Raw genomic sequence first — 23,796 nt, 5'->3', positions numbered from 1 at the left:
GGGTTGCAGGAAAGGTTCCATTTACCCATCCTTTTTGGTTTTTTGTTTTGGTTTGGTTTGGCTTTTCGAGACAGGGTTTCTCTGTGTAGCCTTCACTGCCCTGGACTTGCTTTGTAGACCAGGCTGGGCTCGAACTCACAGTGATCCACCTGCCTCTGCCTTCCAAGTGCTGGGATTAAAGGCATGAGCCACCACACCCACCAATCCTTTTTGTCTTGAGACAAGATCTCGTGTCCTTCTGATCCTCTTGCCTCCCCCTCCTGAGGTCTGGGGTTAGAGTCATTTGTGGCCACACCTTGCTTGGACAGTACTGGGAATCAAACTCAGGGCTCTATGCTAACGGACAAACACCGCCACCTGAGCCCAGCCCACAAGCCCCATTTATTCTAAATGGATAACTGGTCCCCAGCAGTTTGAAAGATGCATGGTCCCGAGTCTGCTCTGGGTACTGTAGAACTACTGCTAGCGCCCATGGTGACAACAGGAATTCTACAGAGGCATTCTGAAGGTTCAGCTGAGGTGTATTAACGAGATGGCCCGGGTGCCAGCAATAGATACAGTGCTCATCGGGTTACGGATCTGATAGGGAGCTAGAAGAATTTCTACAAGCTTTGGTAGCTTCTTTCTTCAATTCTTCTGATAGATTGTGTCTGTTTCTGTGACTTAAGCCAGTGTTTCACCAGCTTCATAGTCCACGGAAGCTAGGATGTTGTCGGAAACAGATTCCTGCCTGGAGCTGCCTGGCGCATGCTGAAGCTCTGCCGGCCCAGAGGTTGCATTTCTAACAAGTGACGACGATCTACCAGAATGCTGCGGATAACCTGCTTTAAAGCCCCATCCGGAGCCCAGGTATTGGAACCCAGACTCTGTGCATCTTCTTGTCTGAGAAATAACCTTACGAGCAAACATCCGAGTTACGACTAGTACTCAGAAGATCCAAAGGCAAGCCATCTTTTCAACCTACATACCTGCCGCTCCTTCCCAGGGTTCTGGTTCAGTGGGTGGGGCACCAAGGACCCTACTAGGTGGTCTGGAAGCTGCCTGATATCCATGACTCCTCCGCCAATCACCAAATCTTGCCAGTTTCTTCTACATATTCCCGAGACCTGACTTCCTCTGTGCTGAATGTTCTAGTCCATGCCTAACAAAATGAATTAAATTAATCTTGTACACACAGAAGCTTAACTATGAACGAACTGTGGAAAATCCAAAGTGTATCGTGTCCCTCCATCATATTCAGGGTCGTCGCCACTGAAGGCATCAAGTCCAAGCTCCCATGAATGCGGCTTAATGTTCGGTGTGTCTAGTGTGCTCTGGACTCCGAGGCTGTCCCTCTCAAATGCATTTCCCATCCTTGTGTTTCAAACCGTTTACATTCCATCACCCTGTGCTTCCTTCCTATCCACTCCAGCTGCCCTGCCCTTTCCTTTCTGAGAGAGTCTTGCCCAAGCTTGTCTGGTACTGGTTATGTACCACAGGGTAGCCTGAAACTCAGAACCCTCCTTCCTCTGCCCTCCTTCCTCTGCCACGTAATTGCTGGGATTCCTGACATCCAACCATGTGCCCAGCCACACCAGCAATGCTGAGTTACCCAAAGAGCCAGTAAGCTCCTTAGAAAGTGCCTACAGGAGATGCTGCCATGTTAAGAAGCCATGCCACTGGCAACACAGCAGTGCATCCCTACGCCCCGCCCCCTTCTCACAGTGACCTTGCAGCAGCTGTTCTCCAAACTGAGTACTGCAGTCACCTCCCCCTCAAGAAGCCTTCCCTAGATCCTCGCTGTGTCTCAGAATACTCCATGAAAACTCGTTTTCCCCCTTCTATCCTATAAACAGTCACAAATTTGTTTGTTTCTGTCTCCCCCTTTATATTATTATCAATCTAGGGGTCAGGTCATAGTTGATCAAGTTGGGGGGGGACAAAGATTATGATGTACTTATCTCTTGCTGCATGCAGGACTTTCTATAACCTGCAGCACCATCGACCCCACCCAGCCCATCCAGTGAGTTTATGTGTGTAATGTTGGAGAAAATAAATGATGCAGCACATTATACTTGAATGTGACCATAAATGCATATGTTACTAGTCTGTACATCCACGGCAAGTGGGTCTCTTCTCTATTATTTTAGAGCACAATCTGTCTATTCAAAAGAGAAAATTTTTAAATTAAAAATCAGACAACCTCAGTCAGGCCCTTAGGAGGATTCCAGATGGTTTTTTCCAGGAGACCACAGCTCTGAGAGTGCTAATCCCTTGAAGACTCCGAGACAGGATGGGGCAGGTGGTCATCACCCTGCCTGGCTTGGTCTGATTTGTATGCTTGTGCGGTCGTTTGTAACAAAAAGTTGAGAAGGAAATATAAAATACACATCTCTCTTCTGCAGATGAGAAAAACGAGACTCGGAGAAGCAAGGCCCCTTACCCAAGGATGCCAACAAGTGGGGAGTCAGAGCCAGATTTTCTCTCCCTTTCCCAAGACAGTTGCATATGGACACATTTCAGAACATGCAGAGGTTAGTGCAGAAAGATTTATCCAAGTGTGTGTTATATCCTTTAAGAAACATGTTCTTAGAAAAACACAGCAGTGTCAGGAGCCAATGGGTGTGTGTGTGTGTGTGTGTGTGTGTGTGTGTGTGTGTGTGTGTGTGTGTGTGTGTCTGTGTATAGGTGTTCTGTCTGCATGTATATCTGTATACCACATGCATGCCCGGTGTCTGAGGAGGCCGGAACAGAGCTCCAGATCACCTAGAACTGGAGTAGCAGACGGGTTTGAGCCATCATGTGGATGCCAGGAATTAAACTCCGGTCGTCTGGAAGAGCAGCCAGTGCTCTTAACCACTGAGCCATCTCTCCAGCATCCGCATCAAAGTTTTAAGCATGTATCATTCTATTAATGTATTCCATGGGTTGTTTTTTAATTGTCTCCCTGGATGGCAGGGGTCTGACTTTCATGTTAACACCATCTAGCAGAGAAGGACTCAACAAATAGTATGAAGTGAATAAATGTGTCCCTCATTTTTTTCTATATAAATCATATGTATTTTTATTTTTTATATTATAATTCAATTACATTTCTCTCTTAACTTTCTTCCCTCCAAACTCTACATGTCCCCTTCACAGACACAGACACAGACACAAAGACACACACACACACACACACACACACACACACACACACACACATTCTCTGTCCTTCAAATTCATGGCCTTTTCCCCATTAATTGTTATGGCATGCATATATATTCCTAAATATAGACATCTCAATCTGTGTATTACTCGTATTATGTTTTCAGAACTGTTTTGCCATTGGACAACCTGTCAGTGGCTCCTTCCCAGGAAAGATCACCTCTCCCACTCCCAGCTTTCCTCAGTTGCCCATAGTTCCTTGTGTAGGGTTGAGGCCTCATGGACTTCTCCCAGTTCACTTTGGCATGCGCATTGATTTTGTCCTTGTTCAGCTCACATTTAAGCAGCCATGTTTGTGACACTTTATGGGTGCAGGTTCTTACATTACTAGGAGACACAATCTCACATCAAACTCCCAGACCTCTTGGCTTTTACAATCTTTCCAAGCCCTCCTCTGCAATGTGCCCTGGGCCTTAGATGTAGGAATGTTAGTAGAGGTACTCACGGGGACTGAGCTCCACGACTCTGCATTTGGATTGGTGGTGGATTTCCGTAGTGGTCTCTGTCTGTGGCAACGAGTTTTCTTGATGAGGGGTGAGGACTAGACTTGTCTGTGGGTATAAGAACAAATGTTGGGCTGGAGAGATGGCTCAGAGGTTAAGAGTACTTCCTGCTCTTTCAAAGGTCCTGAGTTCAAGTCTCTCTACTGTATCTAACGGGTATATCCACCTGTGTATTACCTAGTGATTTACACAATAGTTCTGCTTAAGGTTTTATTAACTTTGCTAAGTGTAATTATGTCCTGCTCTCCTCTTTGATTGCTTATCCATTTGTGTATTTGTTTATGACTCGTGAGAGGGCCTTACTATATAGCCATGTAGCCCAGCCTGACCTTGACTATAAAATCCTCTTGCCTCCGACTCATGAGTGATGGATTTCAGACATGAACCCTATCTTAGTTACGGTTGCTATTACTGTGATGAGACCCCATGGCCAAAACAACTTGGAAGGGAAAAGGTTTATATGGCTTACATATGTATCATAGCCCATCAAGGGAAGCAACAGCAGGAACTCAAAACAAGGCAAACCACCCTCCCCATGCCACCACACACACACTCAAAAAAAAATGGAGGGAAGGGCTGATATATAGGCTGTGGAGGGGTGCTGCTTATTCGCTTGCTCTTCAGAGCTCACTCAGCCTGCTTTCTTATACAACCCAAAACAACCAACCCAGAGTTGGTACCACCCACAATGGCCTGGGCCCTCCTACATCAATCAGTAATTAAGAAAATGCCCCACAGGCTTGCCTTTAGCTCAGCCTTATGGAGGTGGTTTTTTTCTCAATTGAAGTTCCTTCCCCTCAGATGACTATAGCTTGTGTCAGGTTGACATAAAACTAGCCAGCACACACCCCACAGCCCCGCTGTTTTCCCACTTACGCTTTTCTAAGGTGGTCTCTTTTCTCACACCAGATGCCTAGCATCCCCTTGGTCACCCCAGTTCTGCTTGCCCTAAGGACAGTGATCTTCAAAACAACCGAAGGACATGCAAGGTACTTGGATGAAGAGAGAAGAGACACCATTTTCTCCAAGCAATTGTATGACCTTCACAATCACCAAGTGCATTGATATAAATACTGATTATTGAACTACCAGTGTAAATGATCATGGGTTGTTGGTGCAGTCGGAGGAATGTATTAAGAGTACATGAAATGCGGAAGTCTGAAACTCTTTCTTCAAAGGGTTCACATATGGCCTTGGCAGCTTGCTCTCCTTTAAATTTATTCACAAACCATTCCTCAAATAGCTGTAAAGTCTATTTTAGCATATATGTGATTGTCACAGATTGCTGCGTTAGATGATGAATTAATGAAGATGAATTTTCTTTTGCAATCTGCGTTCCTAGATATACCCAATGGCAGTTGTTTTTGTTTTACTTTTGTTTGTTTCATTTGAAGGTTTGTGATACGATACACAGCAACATCTTCAAATTAGAACCAATAAATAAAGCTCTAAAAATATATCTGAAGACAAATTATTTAAATTAACACCCAGTATATACTTTTAACATTCATACTTTCTACTCCTAAATTCCTGCCAACAAATTGTCTTACCAGGAAAAAAAAAGAAAAGAAAAAAGAAAAAAAGAAAGGTGATAGGGCTCTACAGCAGCAGGAGGTAGTGGTACACATTAAAACCTATATGAATTTATTACTACAGTTTGGGGGCTCCACTTCTCTCCCCAAGTTTATGGATTTTAAACATGTACACACAATTATTCAAAACACGCATGGCTATGGGACCATCCCCCAGCATGCACACTCATGCATCTCATGTCACATGGGCTGGCTTGCTCCACATGTGTCATTAATTGTCAAGAATGCTGCTCGGAGTTAGCTGATGGAGAGATAGGCAGTGCAAAGGGACAGGATTGGAGACAGCCCAGCGTTTCCTCTTCAAGTAGGTTTAAACCTCTCTCTCTCTCTCTCTCTCTCTCTCACTAACTTCCTTCCTGTTCTAACTGCCAGTACTCAGAAGTCAGCGTTGAGAGACAGAGGTACCCTGACAGAGACTGCAGAGACTCGAAGAAGCGCAAAATGTAAGTTGAATGCCTGAGGTGGGGGAGGCTGCAGGTGGGCACAGAGCCCTTCAGGAAATCTCAGAACCACGGTACTGTCCTTACAGTGGAGGTGTTGCTGCTTTTTTAAGAAGGGCGGCCCTTTAAACCAAACTTCACGATAAGAAAGTGCTAAAGAGATTGCTGGGGCAGAAAAGGGGAAGTCATAGCTGGAAATGGTGGACAAGATGAAGGAGTCAGGGCAGACTACCTTGTTACCAGAATGTTCTAGAAAAGGTCTCTGGAGATACCTGGAATAGGGGGCCAGCGAGCAGTTTCCTTGCTAGGCAGGAGCTGGGATTTGCCCAATCTTGGGAACAGGAAAACTGTACCTCAGCGCTGATACGGACTCTGTTGGTGTTGGTGGAGGGCGGCTTGTGTTGGGGTGGAGATGTGCGGTTTCCTGTTTTTAAACACACTTTAAAGAGACTATTTGAAAAGAGAAAAAAATATGGTTCAGAGCTGTCAAATACTAAGCCATTAGCAAAAAACTGGAGGATTAAATTCCTGTAGTGGGATGGGCAGAAAGATATTCACTGTTACTGCCAAAAACAGCCCTTCACGTCAAGAAAAGCTAAAGCAGGCCCGGAAGAAGCAGAGAAAAGTGTTGGAGAGAGCCCCTAGGAGGGTCTAACTGGGCCCAGCTGTAAACGTGGTCAGTGGGCCTTCCAGCTGTCATGGCCTGAACTTTGGCCTCGTTAGAAATGCTTTAGACGTCACTTCATAGGCTTTCCTCTCGTTATCAGACTTTATCAGACTAAACTCCTCATCTCCGGTCTGAGAAACCCCTAGCCGTTTTTCACTCCATGTGAGGGAGGTAGACTGCCCTCATGGGAAAGGCCCCCTAACCATCACTTCACCATGACACCAAGAGTCTTCCAAAGTCAGGGTTGGGACAAAGATACTGGAGTGAGAACTCAAGAAGAGACCAGTGGTGACCCGTTGGCTGGGAATTTGTCACCACCAGGTGTCATTCATCTCGTCATTTCTTTCTGTGGCATTTCTAAGAGTGTATCCCTGCCGGTTTTAAACACAGCACAGGTTTAGTAACAAACTCACTTTACTCTTTTGTGGGCCCTGTGTGTTTCTGATAGAACAGTCATTCTCTCTCCATCCGCATTGCCCTCACTCAGGCAGTGAGGAACAACCATGGCTAGCTGGCCTAAACCTCAACGGCATCTTCCAGCCCTTGGAATTTGCTCCTTCACCATTTTGGAGAGCGCAAAACTCTGTCCCTAGGGAGACATGCTTTGCACAGTTTCACAATTTAGTTTTCACTGGAAGCTCAGAATAGCAGAGTTAGTTTGAGGGGGTCTTATGGGAATACAATATGTGACAAACTTCAGGAAGGGAGAAGCCTGGTGGGGTGAAAATAAAACAGAGAGAAAAGACAGCCAGCACCGGCTCTGGGTGCTCTGTGTGCCAAGCCTGGTATTAAGGAAAGTCAAGGTTTTCATACTGAGAGAATAGAGAATTCTATTAAGAAAGTGGTCAGTAGTTTGACTGAAGTCATGTGCTGGCACAATAAAGGAATCGGTAGCTTTGGAAAATGTCCATGGCAGAAGCTCTCTTTTGTTTCTGAGCAGCACCGCTGCTCTGATGGAGACTGCTGGTGGATGGTGGCTTGCCGCCTCCTGAAACATCATCGACACTTCCATCTACTCAATAAGCCCTTACCAAGTTGTTCTCTCTTGATAACACTCTGGTTTCCTCAGCCAAAGCTAGCTAAAACTCCACCGGGACTTCCTCAGGGCTCTGATAATCTAAGTTCATGTGTCCATGGCATTGTCTTTCATTGCTCATGTTTTGTTCATTTAGAACCTTGGTGAATATGTTGAGTTACTCGAGTCTAGTTGTTTGCTTAGTCATGGTTCCAGGAGTGTAGCTGTCTTTGAAGATTAGTTAAAGTGGTATTTGTGAGTGAAGAGTATCCTACGGGCAGTTGGAGAAGTGTAGTAATTCTTAGTCTTTTCTCCTTCTTAACAAAAAAACACAAAACAAAACAAAAAAACAAATCCACAAACAAACAAACAAAAACCCCAAAACAAAAAACCATACATACAATGCTGGAAGAGCCCACTCGGAATGCATAGGCAGGAAATAATAGGCTGTTTCTCTCAGGAAAGGAAAGGTGAAACTGTTTCTTGGTGGGAGTGGTGGCGATGCCTTTAATCCCAGCATTTGGGAGGCAGAGACAGGGAATCTTTGTGAGTTTCAGGTCAGCCAGGAGTACATAGTGAAATCCTGTCTTTTTAAAAAAAAAAGGGGGGTGGGGGTCAGGGGTAAAATTGAGTGTGTGTGTGTGTGTGTGGTGGGTGAGAGAGAGAGAGAGAGAGAGAGAGAGGAAGAGAGAGAGAGAGATAGTAGAGAGAGGCGCTCGAGGAGAGAGAAAATATGAGTATTTTGGAGTTTGGGATGCCCATGCAGCTGACTTGATAGAAAATAGCCTTGAGATGTCCGGAAATGGCCAAATCTTTCATGTGGCTAGAAATACTGCAGGACCAAGGGTGACTCCAGGAGCAATCAAGAGGCCTTGCGGATGTCCTAGGAGAAAAACTGGAGTCTCCTGAGACCAGGCTGCAGCAAAGCCAGCACATCCTTGATTAACTGTGAAATGTGCAGTCTTCAAAGAGAACTCAGCTCTCTGCTCTGTGCCCTACTGTCGGAAATCCCCTATTCCTACCCTGCCCCCACCCCACACAGCTCTCTGTGTAGTAATGTAATGTAATGCAATGCAATGCAATGCAAAAACTTTTCCATGTAGTGACTCAAATGTGTGGGATAAGACCCCAACTGACCCACCCTTTCAATCTAGTTAAATCTGCCTGTTCCTCCAGAGCCAGAGGCAATTCCTCCATCACCTGTCCTCTACATCCACTGACTATCCAGAATGAGCCCTGGATAGTCAGGCCAAGGTTCAATAGATAAAATCTAAAATTAAATTGTTAGTGAGAGACTAATATATTCAAAATAAATGTATTAGTTGTTGTCCTTTTTTTTTTTCCACTCAATCCCATTGATAAAGAATTCTCACAAGTTTCTAAACTTCGAGTCTCGTCCTTACTCCTCAGAGAAGCAGACTGAGAAATATTGAGGAAGAATGGGACAGATCAGTTTATATGCAGAAGCGTTTGCTATGTAGGCAGTTATGTCCCTTAAAACACATAGTATTTGGGCCAAAGAGGGATACAAGAAAAGGCATTAATATTTATTGAGCATTGACTGGCCAGTGCAGCTTACAACTCATGTTTTCTACAGCCTTCAGTGCCATGAGGAAGTCTCACTTTCCCTGTGTCTCTGGTGGATGTGAATGGCTTGTTTAGTCCTATAACTTGATGGCACAGCCAGGCGTTGAGCCCCTGGTCCACCTTGATCAAGGCCCATGTTTTATCAAACTTTGCTAAATTAACCTGGGATGGGATTTATTTCCTAGAAATGTAGGCTCTCATTTTTTATGGCTATCATCTCATATGAAGCTGTATTAATAGCCAGACATATGAGTACTGGCCTAAGGTTAAGTTGTATTTACTATTTTCTTCTGATTTTTTTCAGTTCCTCTAACACATAGCCCACATTGTCTCCCTCACAGTGTCTGGTCATTCCTTTCAGTAATTCAGGGGGTTCACCCAGTGTGTAATTGCTATGTGCTGACTCAGAACAGTTCAGTAACTATTTGCAGATGTTTTAATGATATCTTTGTGATGTGAAAGGGTCTAGGTAAAAGAAACATGATTTACATCTGAGGCAGAGAAGTAAGTGATGTAAAATGTAGCACCTTTGGGAAAGTGATATGAAATTTAAATAATTAAACACTGACATTCTTCTCTCCGATGTACAAATGAGATAAGGTACTGTATTTCTCAGACTTTAAGACATACCTGACCATAAGACACACCCAGTTTTTAGAGCAAGCAGTAAAACAAGAAAAACAGTAAAAACAGAAACCAGACCATAAGGCACACCTTAATACTGCCCGCCCCCGCCCGCCCCCCACCGCCCATAACCAGAGAAAGTGCATCTTATGGTCTGAGAAATACAGTAACTGAACTGTAGCCACCACACAACTACAGGCAATGAAATACATGCAGAGAGAGGGACTGGGGACAGTGACTCATCTAAACTGTGTGTCCTAGTCCTCCATCTCTCAAGATAAAGAAAGTAGGGTCCTCGTGCCTGAAACATGTGCCCAAGAGCTCACTGCCAGAGAGCCAGATCCAACCTCCATGTGTGATGGGGGCTGTTCAGTAAGAAGATAATCACCCCCAAATCAGACAGTTCTAACCACTAGCCGTGTGCCCACACTCACAAGACATAGCTATCACCCAATGAATCTTACTCCTTTTCTTTTTGGACTAGACACCACGATGTTTGTCATACTTTTAAAGAGTTATTTATTTTATGTGTATGACACAGAAGTGTGGAGAGGGTGATGGATCTCTGAAACTAGAGTTACAGATGGTTGTGAGCTGCCCTGTGGTGCTGGGAATCAAAACTGGGTCCTCTGGAAAAACAGATGATGCTTTTAAGCCCTGAATCATCTCCCCAGGCCCTGCTTATTGGATATCTAAGAGTCCTGTCATCTCCAAACCATGAAGGACCACCAATGAAACCAGCCAGACCCTTTTAGTGTGGCTGAAATTACCAACTTATATTCCCTCCATGGCTCTGACCAGCAACTTAAATGTCAGTATGTTTTGCAGTGAAAGTTTGAAAACAATAGGAGCTCACCAACAAGCTGTGACTTTCTTGTTGCTTAAAAGGCTTCGACAGAGAATTGCCTTTTCAGTTATTTTGCGTTTATTGCCACAATAATCATCTTTCCACAATGGATGACTTCGGATCATGTGGTCTCTTATCTTTTTCTTTTGCTACAATTATGTCAAGTTATTGTAATATGGCTCTTAATTATCTGCTCTTATTGAGTCAATTCCATATGCCATACATTGTCTTCTACTCTTCAACTTCTTTAAAATGTTGTCTCAGTTTTATGCAATATTTATAAGTTGCAAATTGATTATGAAAACTTAAATAATATCTCATATGTAATAATAAGGTTAAAACTCGGATTTGGCAATGCTCACACAGAAGTTTGCAAGTCTTATGTCAGCCTCTCTCTTTTTCTCTCTTCCCCTCCCTCTCCTTCTTTTCCTCTCTCTCTTATTCTTTTCAAGAATTGGAATCTAAGGCTGAAGAAGTACAGCTCTTGCAAGCTAACAAGATCATTTTAAACTAATGACTGGGTGTAATGACACCATCTAACAGGCAGGCTTTCAATGGGGAACTGTTAGAACACAGGGTTATGTTCTGAAAGACTCTTTTCTGTGAACTGAGCTGCACTTATCCATGCAAACAGCTTGATTCTCTGTTGGGTTGGTGATGGACTCTCTACTTCTGTTGTCTGTCAGGGCACTATGTCCACTGGATGGGAATCTGCCTCATCCAATTCATCTTATCCGGCTTGCTCCTCATCAGCCCCTTAAAGATTGTCCTTAAATGGCTCCCAAATTACAACATCCATCTGCTGCATCCCTCTGTATTTTTCCTACCAGTTCATCCTATTTTTTCTCTGTGTGGTGTTTGGAATATGACCTGGGCTCTCACTAGGCTTTTCCTGCTCGTCTCCGGAAACTTGGTGCCAGTGGCTCACGTGAGACAAGGGTTATCATGGGACCTAATCTATGTGCTTCCTTTCTGTGTAGGAAGTAGACCTGGGCATTGCAATGTGTCTTTCATCGCTACTTAAGGGCTTTGGTGTTTGACCTGTTTTGTTGGAAGATGAATGAAAGGATCAATGTCTCTTCTTCCTCTATTTCAACCTTTCCTTCATCCCCCCTCCACAACTTGCCATTTCTCTTTCTTTCATTCCATTAATTTTCCTTTTTCTCATCTTCATTTCCAAATTATTTTTTCTTCCTATCACATTAATAACATGAAAACACAGAACTACAATCAAATTGGGTCATAAATGTCCTTGTCCCCAGAAAATTCACAGAGGTTCACAGTGTCACTATGATGTGATAGAGACTATCTTCTAGACTTATGAAGTGAGAAATGGAGGCTTTACCTACGGGCAGGAAGACATAAGAAGTTGACGTCTTTTCCTAGGCATCTCCTAGGCTGCCTCTCCCATTGCCTCTAGCCACAAGCTATGAAGGTCACAGTTAGGTGACAAGGAACCAGTCTCTTAACCTTCAGAACTCAGCTTGCCTGGTGATTCAATGAGAAGTTGGACTATTTACCTCTTAAGTTTGTTTGTGCTCTGAAAATCCATATCTACAGATTCTTGTCAATATTCACATGAGGATAATTTTACTAGATTTCCTTCTCAATTTTGTTTATATATGTCAAGTAAATGTACACACTGATTAGAGAAGAAATGTTCCATGGTCCGCCCAGATGAGTCTTCGTGCGTGTGTCTAGCCTTTGGATGCTGTCCCACAATGCTCTTATGTATAAACTTCATGCTCAAGAGTCATGCAAAAATTTTTTTCCAAAAAATATCTCATAATCCTTTAAGGTTATGATTTTATATTAGGTCGCATTCATAGTTAACCTACAGCATGTAGAGAGGGTAAGGACACTAGAAATATGGGAAAATACATCAAAGACTCAATGAAAAAGAGAGGTTGGCACAAGGCCCCTAATAACAAATTTGCACTTGTGATTTTGCCTAGAGGAAGTTGAGCTCTTTGCAATTTGATAGCATGTCAAAAGAACACAAGAAACGGAGTGAAATAAACCAATCAATGACAGCTATCAAACACAAGTTACACAGGTGTTATAGGGTGGGGGTGGGCACTCAAGAAGAACCTAGGGCCCAGTGCCTGCCTTCAAGCCATGATTAACAGTGTGGAGTGGAAAGCATTCATACATGCCAGGCAGATGTCAGGGGTCTGCTTTCCCCAGCCTTACCTCTTTAAGGTCTTACATATATTCAAGGAAATAATTAGTTAATGAGAAGAAACCTGTGTCCATACGTCATCATAACTCACACTGTGCACACTGGGGACAGCAATGGAGCAAAGCTAGAATGGTAGGCCATTGGGATTATTTAAGTGAGCTATTCTTCTTATAGTTTTATTTCTATAAAGAAAAATTAAGACAAGTCAGAGGAATGTCTGGAAATACTATATATTTCATGAAACGTGTTTAGGAACAATTTGAAAATCACTGATGAGTACAAATCTCATCTCATAAGGCAAGGGTGGTACCAATAGCAACCAAACTGGCTAATGCACCATCATCTTCTCTCTAAAATAAAGAGATATCAAGATGACTGAGAAGGACACACAGCCACAGCTGGAGGAGGGAGACGATGACCTGGACAGCAAGCTCAATTACAAGCCACCCCCACAGAAGTCCCTGAAGGAGCTGCAGGAGATGGATAAAGATGACGAGAGTCTAGCCAAATACAAGAAAACACTGCTGGGAGATGGTCCCGTGATAGCAGGTGTGTGTGTATGGGGCGGGCCGGGGGGAAGGCCTCCAGTGAGGCACACCCCACTGTCACTCACTGTCAAAAGTGATGGGCTACATGGTTAGGTGGGTGAGGCACCATTTGTACATGCTGCCTTAGGTCATGGACAGTGTAATTAAGTCTTCTTTGGAGACTGTGTAAGAGTAGGAGGTGAGGCAGACAAAAATTACCCACACGGAGCACTTAGAATTTCAGACCACAACTACAATGTACTATGCTCTTCACCAGTCCCTACGTTTTGTTTTGTTTTGTTTTCTCTTTCTTTCTTGGATATTTTTAAACTATTCCTCTCTCTCTCTCTCTCTCTCTCTCTCTCTCTCTCTCTCTCTCTCTCTCTCTCTCTTTTTCTCCCTCTGTCACACACACACACACACACACACACACACACACACACACACACACTGTGCCAGAACAAGACATGGCTACGAGACCTGGATAGACGATGTCTCCATATTTGAGACTTATAATTTAGATGAGCCTGTATCTTAGTTAGCAACTTGAGGGGAAAGGGTTTATTGGACTTATGTCTCCACCATCAGCCCATGACTGAAGGAAGCCAGGCCAGGAACTAAGGACAAGAACCTGGAGACACAAACTGAAGCCCAGGCCATGAGGGATGCTGCTTACTGGCTTGCTTCCGATATCTTGTTCAGCCTGCTTGCTTATAGCACCCAGAACCACTAGACCAGGGTAAATATAATGAGCCAGGCCCTTCCTTAACATCATCAATCAAGAAAATGAACCACAGGCTTGCCCATAGGCCAGTCTGGTGAGGGCATGTTCTCAAGCGAAGGGTACACTTTGAAAATGACTCTAGGAAAAGAAAAGAAAAGAAAAGAAAAGAAAAGAAAAGAAAAGAAAAGAAAAGAAAAGGACTCTAGCTTGAGTCAATTTGACACAAAAGTAGCTACAACAGTCTGCATATGCCCAAATTAGAAAATAACAACTCTGCCATTTCTATAGGGGCCAATACCAAGCAGTGAATCTGCCATTCTGTTTCTATTGCTATACCGCACAGAGCCACCATTTCTCTTTATATTCTCTTCCCTCATCCACAACTTAAAACACATGCACATGTGTTTATGTGCTGGTGCTCGTACACACACACACACACACACACACACACACACACACACACACCCTTCCCATGTGCTTATCTTGTCTTTTGAACCCTGCAGACCCAACGGTTCCCAATGTGACTGTTACCCGGCTTAGCCTTATTTGTGACAGTGCACCAGGACCAATCACCATGGACCTTACTGGTAAGTGGACATATTTTTACTGTTTAGGTGGCGGGGGGTCTAAGAAGTCTCTGGGAAAACTTGGTCTTTGTCTCCAATCCCCACTGGAGAAAACTAGTAAGGTTGCCCTTGGTGATGTATGTGCTGGGACCAGCTCCTAAACAATTGCACATCCAAGTGTCCACTGCTTGCTGTGTTTAATGAAAAACCCAGCTCTTGGCTCAGTGTAACAGAACAGTTAAAAGTTATACACATTCTGTGTGTGTGTGTGTTTGTGTGTGTGTGTGTGTGTGTGTGTGTATTTACACATTATTCTGATTCTGTATTCATTTATATGTAAGAGTGCATGTATGTACATGCATGTGGAGACCAGAAATTAACCTCAGGTATCTGCTTACTGGCTTGCTCCCCCATGGCTTGTTCAGCCTGTTTTCTTACAGCACACAGGACCACTAGCCCAGGGAAAAAACACCATCCATCATGATCTGGGTCTTCCCACAAGAAGCATCAATCAAAAAATGCCCCTGTGGGTCTGTCACTTGGGCTACTCTGCCTGGCCAGTGACCCCCCCCCCCCCCGCCAGGGATCCACCTGTCCCCACCTCTCCAGAGCAGCCATGCCCAGCATTATTTATTCGGGAGGATTGTTTACGTCTGAATTTTTAAAATGTGAGTTCAGGAGGTCAAACTCCGGTCCTCATGCTCACTGGGCAAGCATTGTACTCACCGTCTGATATCTGCTTCAGCTCTGTGTTTCACAGGGCAACAGAAGGAACAGCTATTCTTGAGAACCACGCTGCGTGCTGCTAGACTTGTGCTGTTTATATGGTCTGAACCCCAGTGAAATGCTAACTTTGTCGCAGCTATGGCCTTAGCAGAGGAGGAGGAGGAAACCCAACACCTCCTGCATAATGATGGACACTTCCTACTCTGCACATTCAAAGCTTAAAGCTGTGTTCCTAAACAGTCTCTCCTATTTAAAAAATGTGTTTACTCCCCGCCCTCTTTTGTGACTAATAGCCAAGTGCTTTCCTTAGGAGGGTCTTGAGGAGATGGGCAGACTCGGAAGGTGGGAAAATATTCCCCCGTTGAGGGTGAGGAAAGGGTCTTGAATCCAAATCAGGGGCATCAAAGGTAAATTGGGAAGGGGAAATATGTCACCAAATTTAAAGCTTCACTAAAGCACCAAAGCAGAGGAGAAGCACAGCTCTGGAGCAGTGAGGTTAGAGGCAGGAGCTTCCTCTCACAGGACATATACACGTTACCTTATATGGATCTTTCTGTCAAGTGGAGGAAATCAGAGGCTGAGAAGATAGGCTTCCTGTTCAACTGAAATCAGCAGAGCAGACACCACACACACACACATACACACACACACACACACACACACACTCTCTCTCTCTCTCTCTCTCTCTCTCTCGCATGCATGCATACACGCACGTGCACACACACACACACACACACACACACACACACACACACACACACACACACACACAAGGACCCACATTGAAGCATCTCTCCAGGACAGAAACCAGCTGGCTCTCACCCAGATTCAGCCCTCTCCCTGCATTCAGTTGAGTCATGTGACCAGGTAGAACTGTCAGTTTGCGAAAATGGCTATGAGGATACTGAGGGCATGTCCAGAAGGAAATGAGGACACTGCAGGAAAGCTTGGTCTTGTTACCCTCTTCTCAGCAGGAAAAACCTCAGTTTGGTTTTCTGTCCTAGGGAAGTTCCTAAGTTTATGAAGTAAAACACCCAAAGCTGTGTGCGTGCACACACACACACACACACACACACACACACACACACACACACACAAACAGCTATACAGGAGTATATAGAGGAAAAACTAAAGCATTATAGCCTCTCTAAGCATGGCACAAGAAATAAAATGCAGATCTCAGGATTATGAACCCTAAAACTGTTACAATTGGAATTCTCTTCCTTAAGAAAAATAGTATTGTATTGTAAATGCGAGACCAGTAGGTTCAAAGTGAGCACTTGTTTAAATAATTATAAAAATTAAAAGCAGTTTTAAAGCTAGAAAACACCATATATTATCAATTATTAATTGATAATATCAATCATAAATTGATGGAGGGAAAATTTGTGGAATGCCTATCAATTCTTTGGAAGCCTGTGGCTGATGCATTTATATTTTTTTCTCGTATTTCTTTGAGAGAAAACATCATGTCTTCATCTAGCTATGCGTGTGCATGAAGTTTTCAATAGAAAGAATATTAACTCACTTTCTTTTAGGTTGACTGATTGATTGACACTTTTTCGCTGTTGACAAAGTAAAATACAGTTTCAGGAGTACTGATTGGAAGTCATGGAAAAAAGAGATTTGTCTCCACAACTAATTACAAGTCTGTATATGTTTGGCATCGACACCAAACTTGTAGAAAAACTGTTTACTATGTTACTATGTTTCTTTAATGACAGAGCTGTAATATTTCAACAATTGTAGGTGTGTGTGTGTGTGTGTGTGTGTGTATGCATGTGCAAATGCAAGTCAGTGTGAACACTAATCTCACATGCTATCTGAGTTAACATCCTTGTGAATCAAGCGACCCAGACGAGCCCAGCAGAAGACTTGAGCCTTACCTGTCACTCCTTATGTAGCAGCTCGCAGGGATATTAACTTTCTAAATCCTCTTCTACAGGCGACCTCGAAGCCCTCAAAAAAGAAGTATTTGTGCTAAAGGAAGGTGTGGAATATAGGGTCAAAATTAACTTCAAAGTAAGCATCTCCCACGTGTGCTCTTAACTTCTCTATAATCCACATATTGCTTTGGTTTTGCTGGTGTCCTGTTGTCCCTGTTCTTTTGGGTGGTGGTTTTTGCTGTCTTCCTTTTCCCACTTTTTCCCACTTCTGAGCTCTTCCTGTGGAGACCCACCCTTACTTTCCCCCATCCAGGACACCTCAGCTTCTCCATCCATCAGCACTCTCTCTCAGAATTCCTGACGCTTACATCAGGATGAGGCATACACTATGTGTTGACCCTTCACAACCTAAGGACACAGAAGCAGCCTAAAATTGTGTGCCCTTCCTCCCACTATCCCACACAACTTTGTGAATGATAGGTCTTTATGGATATATGTTAAGAAATGCACAAATAAATGATTCAACAAATAGAAAAAGGAAATGGGATACTCCAGCTGCTCAATTATCATTCAGAAGAGGAGCGGTGGTTACAAAGTGGCTAGGAATTTCAGTGACATTTATGGAGCAGGTGACTAGATACTAGCAAAATCAAATGAGACGTAAGCTCACAGCTCATGAATAGACATACATCCTGATGAGTAGCTAGAGTTCCCAGAAAAATAACCTCAAATTTGAAAGCAAATAAGTGAGAGAGACACACTGTTTTGCATTTCAGGATTTGTTTGCCTTGGCTGTCACTCCCTCCCTCTTGGTCATGTTCTCCAGGGCTCCACCGGGGATTGGGGGGGGGGACTCCATCTGCTCTCCCTGTTTGCACAATGGCCCATATTTCTCCTGGGTGCAGGATATGATTCAAGGTGGCTAGACAGCCACTCTCTACCACATACTAAAACACCTAAAGTCTTGCCATCCTGTAAATATTTATCGACACCTACACAACCATCCCTTGAACTGTGGATGGCTTTGCTTCCTGACATGCTGTTTACTGCACCTGGGGTTTTGGGAAAGGCTCATATCGAAAATGCATAGAACGACTTCACCTCTGTCTAGAACGTAATCATGTACACTACCGTGCTGTCAGTTTAGAAAACTCATGTTTACAAATGAAACCCAACCAGGAGGTTTTGATTTAATAAGAAGACCAAGGGAGGTCTATGAATATAGGCGAGTGTAGGGCTGCTCGGGTTGTGCATCAAGGCACCAAGGGACTGCCAAGTCAAATCCACTTCTGAGGTTTGCCCTGTTCTCCACCAAGGTTAAGGCCACTCTGTCACCAAGTAAAGCTGAATCAGCCTGTAGCTTGTCCCAGCTTGGAGCCACAGTTTAGAAGGAACCCGGATCACAGTAAAGAGTAATTAAAAAGCAGCCTAAATCCTTACTGACATTTCTTGGCAAACATTCAAGGAAGCTGCCTTCATAACACCAATTACCTACAACTCTCCAGCATCCTGTTTCTCTCAGGGTTCTTTTTCTTATGCTCAAGGTGATTCTTTGGGTCCCCATCCCCTTTACTTTTGCCTCTTAAGTCTCTCTGACTCCCACAGCCTTCAATTTCATTCCTGTCACCAAAGCTTCTTGCTTTGGGGGGGGGGGGGGCAGGAGATCCAGTGGAGAGAGAGCGTGGATGGAAGAGCATGTGAATATTCATCTTTTTTCACCCTAAATATGTTTCTATTAAATGGTTCCTCTGTGGAACACTCCTCATACAGAAGACGCCTCATTTTAAAATTCTAGTTACTGCTGGACTGCCTTTCCTGCTATTCAGTCTCTTTCCATCTGAACTGAATACATGTCCAGGGTAACAAGTGTTAGGGTGCAGACTTGTATAAATAGACATTCAACTCTCCCATTCCTATGAGCTTATGAACATCAGGGTAACTAGGAAGCGTGGGCTTCTATTTTATCACCATCTCTTCAATAAAGCTGTTTTCCTTCTAGCTGCTTTGGGTTGCTTTATCACACATTCTAACCTAGGCAGTTTAGAGTCTAAGCTGACAATGCTCACTGTTGGGCTACTTTGCCATGAGAAGGATGAAGGACAGCTCTAGCAGTTTGGTACCCATCACATGTACGGAAAGCCTTAATTGCTGATGGGGGAAAATTATTAAAGATGCTTTACTTCTCCTGCTGCTGAAAATTCCCCAAGCTCTAATGACTCAATGTCCTCTTTAACTTGTTTATGTAGACATGACCACTGTGAAAAACTGACAGCCCACTTCAGGCCCAGGTTCAGTGAGTCATGGAAAACAAAACGCTGGGCTCCCTACAATTCCATTCCATCTGGTGGCTTTTCATTGAGTGTCTAGGGAAAGGAGCTCAGATAACATCCAATGGTCAGAGAATCTAGAAATGCTTGCCGGAGCCAGTGGGCTTCACCCATTGCTTATGGGAAAGGGTGTGTTGGTGTGACCCATGGCCTTGCCTCCAGGCTCAGTTCTCAGTTACACAGCCCGCTCCTAAGCCTGATTTTCCATTACCATGCCTCTCCCTGCTGTTTGTTTTTCATAGGCTAGGTGGATCATTTCTGAGGATATGGTGTTCACAGACTTACATAAAATTTTCCATTGGTATTTTTATAACCTTCTCTGAGATGGGGACAGTGTTTTCACTAGTAGCATTAAGGAGAGAAAGGGGGCTAGAGATTATTGCCCAAGCCACTAAGGAAGGAGAAATATGGTGAAGAATATTGAGACATTGTTTTGATCGACGCCCTCCCTGAAAGCAGTTAAATTGAGAAATATTACAGCAGACAATGATTAAACCTGTACTGGCAGCATGAAGTCCTGTTGTTGGGTCTCTCCAATTTCTGTTTAGCTAGATGGGATGGGAAGGAAATTTTTTTTTTTTAAATGAAAAAGTCTTTGAGTTTCTTGTGGCCTTCTCACCTACAGGTGAACAGGGATATTGTGTCCGGCCTGAAGTATGTTCAGCACACATACCGGACTGGGATGAAAGGTATGAGACTGTCCCCAATTACTTCTCATTGATATTTCCGCCCCAGGCTTTTTAACAGTTGGATAAAAGGTAGAGCTGGATGGCCTGTCTGTTTGACTAGAAGATAGACAGGCGCAGCAGGCCCAGACATGGAGACCATCGCTCAGAATGCTCACTTCAGAAAAAAGGCAAGCCAATGTCCTTTGTCACTGAGAATCTGGAATTCAAGCGGGTTATTCACTCACATAGGGGGAGATTAACCAAGAGAAGTAGGAGCGAGGGTTCTTAAAATATCCATCAAAAGTGGAGACATGGAAGAAATAGCCCAGTTGGTAAAGTGCTTGCGTGAAGACCCAAAAGCTAGCCAGCATGGTGGCACATATTTCTAATTCCTGCCTGGAAAGGCAGAGACAGGAGGATCTTAGAGCATCTGGGTAGCCAATGTAAACTAATTGGTGAGTTCCAGGCCAGTGAAAAGATCCTGTCTCAAAAAGGTGGGGGGTGGGCAAATATTACCTGGGAAGAACACCTGAGGTCAATTTCTGGCTTACACACACACACACACACACACACACACATACACACATGCATATACTACGTATACCAAATATGTATTTCAAAAGTGAAAGCAGTTCCCAGTGTAAACACCATGACAGAAAGACAAAAAGACCTTCCCAGGGTTTGTGTCTTAGGGGTGAGAATCAAGAGCCCATGGGGGTTGGTGGGCAGAGAGGCAATGTGTTGGGGTGAGCATCAGGGGCACAGTATGGAGGAGGGGCAGTGTAATCGGGACATGTAACCACGTGTGTGTTCCATCTGCTGTCATTCAGGATGTACCACGGACAGGAAGGTGGCCCCGTTCCTTCCGCACTCCTTCCAGGCACTTCTTACTTTCTGTGCCAGACGTGGGAACAGTATGACATAACCCATCCCTCAATTTGACAGAGGAGCCAGGAGAAATTATTATTCGACATGCCTTCAGGACATAAGAACTAATCTAGCACAGTCCAGAGGAGACTGTTGACCTGAAACACGGGCTTGGCCTGGCTAATGAATGGCTGGTTTCGTGAAAGCCCAGCTCAATTTCCTACTTCCTTGAAGCCCAGAGGCTCTGCCGACTCACATCAGCAAGCAGCCAGTGGCATGTGTGCAGCTGTTTCTCCAAAGTGTGCAACAGTTAAAAGGCCACCTGTCCCCTCTCTCCCAGCTAACTGCATGCCATTTGAACCCCAGCCATTCTGAACTCACAGCCCCCTCAATAAGTAAGGTTGCTCAGCAGTTTCACCACTTGTACCAATTCTCCATTTTAAAACTTTTGACCAGTTTGCTGATTTCCCCTCCCGTGAACGACTAAACTCTATATGTCTTGATCACCAGAGGCTACAGTAACCTTCTCCAACTAAGATGTTCACAGAGCGACTGTAGACAGAGATCCTTGAAGTCCATTATGTAGAGAGAAGAAAAAAAGAAAAGAAAAGAAAAAAGAAAGTGCTGCGTGCTGCTGAGCTTCAGTAGCTTTGAGACTGAGGCCAAAAAACAAAGTTCAACTTGTCTACCCCACTGTTGCCTGTCAGTGTTTAATGGGACACTGGCTGCATTTCTGTAAAGAGGTGTCCGCTCTACTAACTTATGCTGCTAACACTGTGGCTTAGTAATCAGAATCAACTCAGACACTTTTTTTAAAGGCTGATTTGGGACATCAACAGGTTATTTTATATTGGTCTACAAGTATGGGGGCGGTAGCAAAGCAAATCACATTTTTTCTAAAGAATTTGGGGTTTTAAAACGCTTTAATGTATCCATCTAGAGGAATTATTTGGTCTTTGAGACAAGGTCTCCTGTGTGTGTAGCCCAACCTGGTCTTAAACTCGGCTTCCCCAGTCCTGGAAAGGGAAGTGTGCATACCGAGCTTAGTATAGGAGGGGAGAAAAAGAGAAAGAAGAAAAAATTGTCCCAGGTAAAACTGATATATGGTCACACTTGGACACTGTTGCTTTGGGCTTCCTCCCATGTACGCTGCAGTCCAGGCTCTCCTACTTTTTTAGTATGCTTTTCTGACAGCAGACTCTCACACTAATGAACTCTCTTTTCTTCCTAGTGGATAAAGCTACATTCATGGTTGGCAGCTACGGGCCTCGGAAAGAGGAGTACGAATTCCTCACTCCACCAGAAGAGTCTCCCAAGGGAGTGTGGGCCCGAGGCAGTTACCACAACAAGTCCGTCTTCACTGATGATGACAAGCAGGACCACCTCACCTGGGATTGGAACCTGGCCATTAAGAAGGATTGGACAGAGTGAATGCGTCTGTCCATCCCTCCCACCCCACCACCTTCCCCACAGGAAGACTCCTCCCAGCCATGTTGATCACGTTCTCCCTCCTCCCTCCCTGCTCATTGCTGGGTCCATCCCCCTCCACACTCCACCCCCACACACACATCTTCTAGTCGATATGTTTTATTTCACCCTGGCTCTCAAAGTGTTCCCCGCACTAGAGATTTCAAACCTAAGCTTTAATCCGACACGCTCCCTCAACCCTTCTCCTCCTAAACCGGACCAGAGTTCTGAAGTTCTCTGTCTCATATAGCATTGCCCTCTCTTCCTCCAACCTGAGTACCAAAGGCCAAGGAGTGGGCAAGTTGTCACTAATGGCTCCTTTGCCTTCTGTTCAGAAATGCACTCTTGCTACCTGTTCTTCTGGCTCAGTTAATCCCCTCATCACCTTCCCTGCCAGTGGGAGCTCTTTTATGGGAGACTGTAAACAACACAGAAGGAAAAGAATAAAATAGCTGTGTGTGTGTGTGTGTGACTGAGAACCTCCTTTCCTTTCCTTTTTTCCTTCAAATATGGTACCAGAAGGCTCACATTTAAGCTGTCTTACGGGTGGGAATGTGGCGAGAGCCACAGTACAGGGGATATTTATGTCCTTACCGAAAGGCTGTTACAATATAACGGTCCGTGGATGCTAGTAATACAGAGCAAACATTCTAAGTTTCATTTATTGTATATTAGTTTCGTAGGAAGGCTCCATGTAAGATTGAGGTGTACTCCCCACTCCCTGTAGAACTCTCATCTTAGAATTGATCTGTGGTCAAATCAAACTCTATCTCCTGCTTGTGATTCTTCCACGGGCTCCCAGTTTCTACTGAAAGAAGAAGAATCAATGTTAGTTTAGCTTATTACGTTACACAAAGGCTTGTTATCTCCCATTCTCTTCCTGTTCTTAGTGACTAATGCTCTCCCTCATTCTGTTCTCAAGCCTAGCTTTTAGCTCTTCCCATGCAATCTCTTGTAGTGGTTAATATTGATTGTCAGCCTGACAGACTCAAGAGCCCCCTAGGAGAAAAGCCCCGCCCCCAAGCGTGCCTGGGAGGAGCTTCTAGACACGTGCTCAAGAGGAGTGGGTCTTTGAGATGAGAAGACCCGCCCCTTCGATGGGCAGCATCGTGCCTTGCTGGGAATCCCAGACTGAATAAAAGAATAAAAGACTGGAGAAAAGAAGCTGATCACCGTCATTCCTCTCCGCTTCCTGACCGCGGACGCAGTGTGAGACCAGCTGTCCCGCGCTCCTGCCTCCGTGCCTGCCTTGCCATGACTGACTGTACCCTCCAAGTGGGAACCAAAATAAATCCTGCCTTGCTTTTGTCGGTTTATAACATCTTGTCACAGCAGAGAAAAGCAGTGCAAGTCCTTTCGTTTTGATGCCTAAAGCAATCGTGTTCATCCAGAACT

The 23,796-nt window shown here is 44.3% G+C and overlaps 1 protein-coding gene across 2 annotated transcripts; it reads left to right on the top strand.

Moving 5' to 3' along the window:
- Positions 1–5,447: 5,447 nt before the first annotated feature.
- Arhgdib (Rho GDP dissociation inhibitor beta) lies at positions 5,448–22,481 on the top strand. Of its 2 annotated transcripts, none has more exons than XM_051155501.1 (6): positions 5,448–5,585; positions 13,005–13,192; positions 14,398–14,481; positions 17,132–17,208; positions 20,025–20,088; positions 22,166–22,481. In XM_051155501.1, exons 2-6 carry the CDS (start codon positions 13,015–13,017, stop codon positions 22,363–22,365), a joined length of 603 nt encoding a protein of 200 aa, XP_051011458.1. In that variant the 5' UTR covers positions 5,448–5,585; positions 13,005–13,014; the 3' UTR covers positions 22,366–22,481. The 2 variants fall into 2 exon arrangements, with proteins under 2 accessions (XP_051011458.1, XP_051011459.1); XM_051155502.1 differs by lacking the exon at positions 5,448–5,585 and adding an exon at positions 5,598–5,724.
- Positions 22,482–23,796: the final 1,315 nt, after the last annotated feature.

The sequence above is a fragment of the Acomys russatus genome, chromosome 13 (genome assembly GCF_903995435.1).
Source record: "Acomys russatus chromosome 13, mAcoRus1.1, whole genome shotgun sequence".
Lineage (NCBI taxonomy): Eukaryota > Metazoa > Chordata > Mammalia > Rodentia > Muridae > Acomys > Acomys russatus.
Note: the sequence above shows the minus strand (reverse complement) of the source record. Positions and strands in the feature narration are given on the sequence as shown.

Coding starts and splice junctions, on each gene's coding strand:
- Arhgdib (XM_051155501.1), top strand. CDS start 13,015: ATGACTGAGAAGGACACACAGCCACAGCTGGAGGAGGGAGACGATGAC. Junction 17,209..20,024: donor GGGTCAAAATTAACTTCAAA/GTAAGCATCTCC, acceptor TCTCACCTACAG/GTGAACAGGGATATTGTGTC. Junction 20,089..22,165: donor ATACCGGACTGGGATGAAAG/GTATGAGACTGT, acceptor TTTTCTTCCTAG/TGGATAAAGCTACATTCATG.